This window comes from Merops nubicus, unplaced genomic scaffold, assembly GCF_000691845.1.
Source record: "Merops nubicus isolate BGI_N331 unplaced genomic scaffold, ASM69184v1 scaffold32957, whole genome shotgun sequence".
NCBI lineage: Eukaryota > Metazoa > Chordata > Aves > Coraciiformes > Meropidae > Merops > Merops nubicus.
In genome coordinates, this window is record NW_008621583.1 from 2,532 (window position 1) to 12,144 (window position 9,613).

Consider the following 9,613-nt stretch of genomic DNA (forward strand, 5'->3'; position numbering starts at 1 on the left):
TCTTTCCCACCATTCAGAAGTTCCTGAGGTACTATGAAGCAGTTCCCAAAAAGGGCTATCAAAGGAATTTGCTTTTGCCCAACTATAGACTAAATCTGTAGTTAGGATTAAATTCTGTCAAGCAGTGGCAAAAAAGCTGAACAACTGCAATTTCTACACAGGATACATAGATACTTTATTTCGGGAAATACATTAAAAATGTTTCTTAGTCTAGGATATCTATACAGAATTCAGAATATGCAGAGTGCCCTTTTAAACTCAAGAAACATTTGTCAAATGTACAAAAACATTACAAAGAAACACTTGTTAATCAAAGCACAGTAAATTGATGCCATTTTTCAACAGTTCAAAACAGCCTCTAAACCAGTGCAAATTTTATTGCATTACAGTTCCCAGCTCACTTAATAACATCATAACTTATTCACACCATCTCCTTTCAAACTCATTACAATACAGTTTACACTCCTAAAAGGAGCTTAATGTGCTTCTAAAAACAGTGAACAATCCCTTTTATTTGCAACATTGATTGATGCAGACCGAAAGAACAAATACAACCCCTGTCCATTCCTCTCCTCTTATGCATCACAATATTACAGCACAGTAGAATCTACAACTAGAGTCCAATTCAACCATTCCATTTCAAGACTTGAAAGTTACAAAGGGTGTGTGTGTTTTTTTTTTTTTAAAAGGTCCATAATGAAAAGCTGATATACAGAAGGCACCTTAAGGTTTTTATTAGTTAAAACAGAAAAAAAAAAAAAAAAACCACCTTTGTTGAAAATGTACAGTTATATGAATAAGACAACCTGCTTACCATTTAATGAAATAATCTGCATTGAAATAATTGCTGAATTAAGATATTTAAAATGAGAAAACTACCGAGTGGATTTTTCAGTTACCTACACTTCAACCATTTGTTTTAAAAATATAATTTCTAGGATCTAATTTAATATACATTTTAAAAATATCCCCTATGTTGCAGTTATTCAAGGAAAGCAGTAAACTCATTGGAAGTTACACTCTTTTAGCTGCAGCAATACAAAAAAGCCATTAATTCACAGTTTACATGGAATAAAATTACTCATTCACAAGTGCAATGTAGCTTGAGCTTAACCAATGTGAAATTCCACTAGGAATTGCAAGACTTAAGTTCCTTGCAAAACAAATGAAATACATATACCTAAAAAATATTTTCCCATTAAATTTGTATTGTCTGAACTTGAGTTACACTATGTGAAGACAGGAAACGACTGTAAGTAACATACAGATGCTTCTAGTAACATGCTTGCCAGGACTGCAGCCACATCAGTCTCCTGCAGCTACGGGGTTTTGAAAATTCTTATAATGTGCCACAATATATTTATAGTTCACAAAGAAAACGGTCACTTAACAATCCTGATTTTAAACCTGAAGACCCCATTTGTGGTTTTAATTCTAAAAGAAATAGCTATTTTGATATGAGCACACAAGCTGTATCCAGCTGTTTTATAGCTGGGTGAAAAAGCGAGACAGTATCTTCTCACCGTAACTGGCTGCAGTTCAACATCCTTAGGGCAACAACTCAAGGAAGCTTCTCTGTGATAACTGAGTAAAAACACAACTTTCAGCACAACTTTCTAACTTCTTGGGCTTACCAGGAATTCATTAACAGTTTGCATCAATGTATGCAATCAGTTTGGATTATAACCTCATTTTGTGCACACATTGCAGGTTTTGCAGATGATACTCTTCTGCAAACATTCTCATCATGTTTCTATGTGAGAATTCCAAAATGCATATAGAAGAGCCATCTCCTGAACACTGGCTGCTGAGGCAGTATAAAGCCTACTTGGAGGCAAGAGTGTTGCTAGTGAGAAAAGTGCCAATTTTTAGGCCTACACTGGGAGGAAAACAGCACAATCAAGCTTATCTTCCCTTCTTGACGATGCTTTGTCCGCCTCACTCACACATTATGGATTCAGATATATTTGGATTCCTAGGAGTGGGGTGTCAAACAAGTTAGAAGCATTTGTAGGTAACTAAGTCATTCCTATGGAGCCCAAGAAGTTCATGCTGTTACTAGCTTGCAGAGAAGAACTTACACCTTTAGTGCCCAGTTTTCAGAAAGATGAAAGTGTTCACAATGTACTCACATAAAATTTTAAAGACTTTTCCCTGTTTATTTTTGGACAGATTTTCCACTACAGGAGGACTGTGCCATGCTAAGCTGGTTTATGCTTTGCCCTTTTATATTTTTTTACACAAGCTCACAGTTCTTCCAGCATTCAAATTAGGGAAGCCTATATCTCAGAAAGTTTGTGTAGGAAAACCTGCAGTCACTACCTGTTTGTAGGAGAAGACCTAGAAGGAGGAAGTGCAATCATGCATTTGAAAAGAGAGAAAGAAACTAGGAAAAAACCAGTCAGTTCTTAATTCCTGTCAATTTTTTTTTTTTTTTTTAACAAAGCATCTCGTTAGATGAAAAACTAATAAAAAAAACTTTCAGAGATTTTCATCAGAACTATGGATTTCATTCAAGAACCAGCTAACTAAGGATTAAAAAATCCAAATTAAATAGAGAAAGCACTTACTTTTGTTATTCTGTATTAAAGAATTTATTTGAAGGGGCAGATTCAAGACTTCCAGTAATTTCATGCAGGACTTGTATTGCTCTGAAATCCAGGTACGTGCAACGGGAATAAAAGTTAATTTGTAGTGTACAGAAATGCCAGCAGGAAATCAAAGCAAGTTCAGTCCTGCAGCTGTCCTTTTCCCTTCGGCCTTAGGGTTTTTTTGTTTATTGTACATACCTGGGGAAAGTCAGTAAAATTTAGCACTAGTTGCTGTGACACAATCTGCCTTGCAGTTTCTACAACACTACTTTTCAGCAACAGATAGCAAGGTTGTTTTGAAACACAGATGACCTGCTTACAGAATTTAGTTTATTTTTAAACAATGGTTTACAGCACCCACTGGACAGATTTTCTTTGCAATTTTATGATCTGTGAGCATTTAAAGAACTAAAACTTGATTCCTTGGAAGTTGAATCTCATAATCATATGGTTTGTACATTTAACACTCAAAAGTTGTCTTTGTCTAGCTGTATGTTTATGATCAGTATAGAATTATACAGGAAAAATTGCTATTTCCATTTTTAAAACTGTTTAGATGAATACTTTGGAGAGACTTTCACTTTAAGGATGGAACTGTGTCTACTATGTAACAGAAGACAGGGAAATATGAAGAACCAAGCTCTGCTCTTTCATTGTGATGCAGGACAGGTATCTGCAAGCAATCATGCATAAACCCAAAGGAAAAAAAAAAGTCAGTGTGTGCTTTCTTGCTTTTAACTGCTGAGCAAGCACAGTATTTTCATCAGGAGAGAATCTGTGCAAGTAATATCCCCATGTTAAGTTAGGATCAGCACTTTTAGACAAAATGCAAGCAATCAGTCTACAATGCAAACCTATTTTGTCCCAAATAGTGCAAACCCTTTGTTTTAGCCTCATGAAAAAACAAGTCGGTTTTGTTGTTTCATGTAGAAGCTGTTCTAGACAGATCTTCATCCCTCATCATTTTCAAGAATGCACATTTTAAGAGAGCAGTGCGAAGTAAATACATTCTTATTCAGATGCGATTATAGTTTTAGCCATGCTCATTTAACATGCTACAAATCTTACTTTTTCTTCTCTATGAATAATTCCATCAGAAAAGCCACACCATTAAATTTCAGCAAAGAACCTGGAATATATCTTGTCATATTCCTCAAGTAACACAAACATTCGAACTGTTGACCAGTATCCAGCCTCTTCTTGCCAAGACCATGACTACTGTGGTCAATTAGATGTTGTGAGGTGAGGAAGTATCTTGCCTACTAGAACCGATGCAAAAGATGGATGTATCTTTTCAGATCATACACTCAAGCACTTCATTTATGCTAATATACACCTTGAAGAGCACATTTATAAATACATCTTAAATGAAATATTGAATTTGGACTATCAGTGCAAAATAATTAACCCACAGGTTGGCATGAAACCATGGGAGAGGGTGATAAAGAATTCAAGGAAAAGATGTGCCTATAGTACAAGGCATAGTTTTTTTTTCAGACAGTATCTGTTTGACAAATCTTCTGTGGATCCTAATCGCTTTTAAGCTTTATATCTAATTTTCAGAAAGTCATCCATTTGTGAGCTGATTAATGTAGAAGCCTATCATTCTTTTGGAGAAAGACACAGGATCTTTAACTTGTCAGCAAATACAGGAAAACTGAGTGTAAGTTTCTGGTTTTTACAACTATAGATATACATTATGAAAAGGTCAGCCAAAGGGAATTCAGAATACTGATTGAGCAAGGGTTAGGGGAAGGGTAGCAATTTTAGGTACTGTGATCTGACAAAAAAAAAAATGCATTGCAACTCAAATATTTACACCAATAAAAAGATCCCTCTTCAGGTAAAGGTAATTTTAAAGAAGGGGTGAAGAACCTAGGTATTCTGTGGCAGGAAAGGTATTTCATAAAAATACACAAGTACTGGTGGCCCTTAAAGTCACCAACTATAGGCTGCTGTTTAATCATCACCTTTTTGAACAACTTGATATTGTAGGGGCAAGATTTGAGCAAGGAAAGGAAGAAGTATATACAGGAATAAAAAAAGCACATGAATCACTGAAACCAACTCAGCATATTAATATAGTTTCAAAACATAATTTACACTGTGTCTCATGAGAAGGAAGACAAGGCTATAAGTTGTAGCTCAATGAAATTGCTTTGACAAATTGCTCAGCTATCACCATTTGGGATTCAAAGTGTATATATCACCATGTTTCTGGTTTCTTCATCTCTGCTTTTGTCTCACTGACGTTTAGTGTGTGTCTTCCTCATTTTTATATTAAAGGTGCTCCAAAACACTTCCTACAACACTCAACCCTGCTGCTTGGTGGCGCATCTATTTTCTGCATCTTTTCAAGAACATCCTTTGGTAAATTTTTATGTGCAAGTCTGTATTCACTGTCAAAGACCTCTGAAACAGAAAAAAACATAGCTGAAGTTATTTAAGAAACCCTGTACAGTGCACACTACTGTTCCTGTAAAATATTTTTCCTGATTTTTTATATAACAAAATCTTAACCAGCCACTGGTATTTTTGTTTTCAAAATGCATCCTCTCAGAGAACATGAAAAGCACCTTCACAATGGAGAATCATGATACATCACACTAGATGCCCATTACTCCTATCACAGTTCAGTTTGCCTGTTCCTCTGCCACATCCCATGAGGCAGCCCCTTTGCTCACAAAGTACCAGAGAGAAGTCAGGGTAGAGGAGGTCAGAAAGGAGTGGGCAGTCATGTGGCTAGACAACATAGGTCTAACACACGGGTTGGAGAAAGACAGGTAAAACTGGGAACAAGTTTTCAGACATAAGGAACTGAAGATTCAAGCTGATAAACTTTGTTTAAAATAATTGATTACTGGCTTCAAACAAAGTCAAAATTAATGGCCCCATCTGAATTACACGTTCATAAAAGCAGCACCTACTTGAAGAGTGACAGGACAGTACTCTGCACTAAAACACAGCAATAGAAAAGTAACTTAGCAACTTACAGGTGAAAAGTTGATTTTATACACTAGTTTTCATATAAAGTATTCATACATTTTATACACAAGCACTATGCATTTCACAGTATTTCTTACTTACCAATGTCAATGTTTTCTCTCCCAAGAGACACCAGAGACAGGAAAAGAATCTCTCTGTAAAAACTCCTACAAAAATATTTTGAAGGGCAAGTTAGTGAAAGCACCAACTATGCTATGTTTAGGAAGTCAATGCTGAAGACGCTAACCTTCCATTATGTAGTTTCTGCAGCTGTTCTGTCAATCTTGCTTGTGAAGAAAGTGACAAATCTACACGATTACTAGCCTAATATTAATGTCTGAATATTTTTTCCTTAATGCACAAAGTTTTATTATTGCCAAATCCCAGTAGTTACATTTTCTGTGGAAAAAATTTCTCTGATAAATGTGTCACGAAAACAAAAAAATATAAAATTAAACACCACTTTTTAACTCATTCCTGCATAGGGGTAAAGCACAGAGAATGGGCTTGTTTCAGATCACCCATACTTTGTTTTTTTGTTTCAGAGTGTCACAATCTATCTCAGAGCTGGGTATCACTAAATAATTAGATACTTTTTTTTTCTTGTAGACCTCAAAGATTCTTCTCTAGACTAGTTCCTGGGTTTTTTTAGTAACTGCAAACCCCAAAAGCCAAGATGACTTAGTATGACAGACTTGAAACACATCTTGTATCTGCTGCAATTTACTTCAGAGTCTGTGCTTTTATATGAAGGCCTCTCAGCATTGTATAGTACATTTTGTCATCTGCACTACAAGTGTTATTTACATGTCCCCTTTTGTCTTTGCATCATGCTGTATCTGCTTTTCTCAGCTGGTAGCCCAGGTTGGTAGAATTTCAGTAGGTGTCACTGGGTAGTTTGGAGAATACTGCAGACACTGCAGCAAGATGCTGCACACTGCATTTATCAACGTGGCTACAATGACCTGGAGCAATACCCAAAATCTGCATAGTCAGTATCTGCATTTTTCTTATTAATATGTGAAATGTCCATTTTGATTAAAAGAACTATGTTTATCCATTTGATTGGGATGACTTATGCAGCTGGCTACAGAATACACCTTTCTGTAAACACAGGCATAAACAAACATACACAGTGTTTGGTGGACACAATGAAACTGAATATTCCTGAGAGGTCCTTACAGAATTTCATTATGAAGTATGTATGACCTGCTCTTGTTTAACTTTATGTAGGGAGAAAGTAAGAAGAGATTACTCCTTTACCTCTGTCGTTTCACATCTGGTTTAACCTTCTGTAGAAGGAGGTGGATTGGTTTAACAACATTATTGTGTTGAATACTTAGTTTGATGTTCTCCAATAGTGTGTTCGTTGCCTCCTGATCTTCTGCCATTGTGGAGGGTCTCTTTTCAGAAGAATCTGGGAAATGCAACATTATAGAGTGTTGAAAGAGTCAATTTTCTCTTCCTTTTCAACTTTAATAAGGAAGTATTTCAGAAAGTGAGATGTATGTACAGAACCTCTACTTAATATACAGAAATTTGCTACAATGGAATAGCTTTGTCTGCCCATAGGCTTTACTCCACCATGAAAGTGACAGGATGCATCAAATACCCATGTGCAAGAGCTCCCACATGACAGAGAAATATAAGAGACTGATGAGCATCTGGCACCATATGTTGCCTGTGATGGTCTGTTAGCTCAGATTTATTGCTGTACTCAAGTTTCAAAAACTGAGTTCACTCCAAGAAGGTTATTTTTACATTAAGGAATAAAATAAAACAGAAGAAAACACGGTCAGATTTCTTATCAAATAAACTTTTCTTATCAAAGCCCTTCTTAAAAGCCACCTATGATTCATTGATAACTGTGGGCTACATGTTGAAATAGATAAGGCACAGCTGCATTGAACAGGAAAGAAAATTTTCAAGACATTTACCATCATGATTTTTTGTTTATATTGCCAATTCCAGAATAAGACTGAACTGCTATTCTTTGGAAAACAGTGACTTGTGAGGGAATAGTAAGTCTACTTACTGGCAAAAAAAAATAAGGCTAGAGATTAGGCAGCAAGCACAGGGCATGTGAAATGAAAGGCAGACCAATACTCAATCACATCAACCTACTTTTTTCAAAAACTTGACATATGCAATGGTTTAAAAATGTAATTTCCTGTTTTCCAAGTACTGTCTTACGCTGCTGTAAGGCCTACATACAATACTATTTTTCTTTGACATTTGAGACAGGCATTCTGCTCCTTTATTTACATAAATACATATATTTATTCATCTTCACTCATGTCTCAATGCTCAGTACTTTTCATGAACTATGCTCAAATCAACATGCTTTTGCAGAAGCTGAGGGAAACACCACATGCTGTTCACTGCTCTTGACCGTAATTTTCTGACCAATCTGTTTATTTATAGGACACTTTCCAACAAACTTTGTCTTCCTTAGGACAAGAATTAGCATGCTACATAGTTTTTAGCACAGTTTTTTAAAACTTAAAACAGAGGCTGAGAAGCTTAGGTAGACAAATGGGGTTTTGATGACCACAAGTAATGAAATCTTGAAGTAATCATAACCAGTCTGCCTTGTTTTATTTCTTTCCAAATTAAGTTATGGTAGACAAAGCTTTCTTGGATCTTACTTTCTGACAGTCAAGAAGGCTGCCAAATATATCTAATACTGGGTCTTGTGACCTTTCCTGCATGCATAGATATAACCAGATAATACAGTGAGATGTTGAAATCAGGCAAAGCTTACTTAGCACCACATCCACAGTAAATCCTCTCATCCTCTTTGTAAGCCTATGACATATACAGAACAGATGACATACCTCTTCACACAAATCAGTAAGGTACTTCCACAAATAATTTGTCACTGAGACTGTATTAAGTACCTAAGGGACTGCAGATACTTCACACACTAAAAAAAAGCTTTCCAGCTTGATGGGCTGTGTACACTTCAGACACTACAGAACAGCTGTTTCTCTTCATAGCCTCTGCTCCCTCTGCTTTTTGTAATGTTTGTTTTACTTACTGAGATTTCTCCAAGACATATACAGGGGCTCCCCTGGCTCTTGGTGGAGGTTGATATTGTCCCATAGAAGATGGATATATACTAGCTTGCTATCTTGAGCAAGAGATGTCAAAGGAAGCTAAAAAACATGAGGAAAGGGAAAAAAGTTTTAAAAGCAACAGTACAGTCTTTTTAATAAAAAAAAAAAACCCTGCTCTTTCACAAAAAAAAGTTTAGTTCATTTATCTTGTATACAACAAACAGGAAAAACTGATGTCTTCTAGAGGAAGCAGCACTCAACCAGAGCCAAGTCACAAGTACTGCAATATTTAATCACCTTTTCTCGTTCAGCCTAATGTATGAAGACCATTCAGTTTTCTACAGCTACCTGAAAAAGATGTTTGAGTGTGTAGCTGAAAATATTTCTGGTGCACCAAAGATGTTATTCAATTTGTACTGCTTAGTATCATGCCAATACCTTAGTATTTTCTGACCTGATTTAAGACTTGGTATGCATGTCAGTGTGTTGGTCCTCCCAACAAGCAGAAAGAATCTGTATTTACATAAAAATATGGAACATTTAATCCCATTTGAATCACATGACACTCAAAACAATACTTCCATAGTTAATTTTATAAAATTAAGTGCCTCTGGAATCACTAATACAGTAAGAATTAGTGGGCAAGAAAAATTTACTAGTGCGTCAATTTCAAGCAGTAATTACAAGAGGTTCTGTCTGATCTTGTGTTTTTCCCTGCTAATGCATTGTATATTTCCAATATGACTTAGATTTCATTAGTACTGGTCTTCAACTACATTTATTGAAAAATCATTTGTGTTTCTAGGTATTTTTTTTTTCCTAGATTGAGGGTGAGAATGTTAAAATGAAAGTGCATAAAAGTAGGTAAGAAAATACTAACATTTTGTGTGCATCATATATAAGTATCTATTGAATTTGGTACTTACATACACAAATTATATAGGTTTCAGAAAAAAATGTGGTCCTTAGAATCGGAAG

General features: G+C 35.7%; 1 protein-coding gene across 1 annotated transcript in view; it reads right to left on the reverse strand.

Moving 5' to 3' along the window:
* Positions 1 to 4,724: 4,724 nt before the first annotated feature.
* The window catches only part of LOC103776996 (DENN domain-containing protein 4C-like), a 46,860-nt gene continuing 41,971 nt past the window's right edge, over positions 4,725 to 9,613 (reverse strand). Inside the window, 4 exon segments of the mRNA XM_008944530.1 lie at positions 4,725 to 5,003; positions 5,679 to 5,743; positions 6,840 to 6,993; positions 8,617 to 8,734. Coding sequence (XP_008942778.1) covers positions 4,867 to 5,003; positions 5,679 to 5,743; positions 6,840 to 6,993; positions 8,617 to 8,734 — 474 coding nt within the window. The 3' untranslated portion in view covers positions 4,725 to 4,866.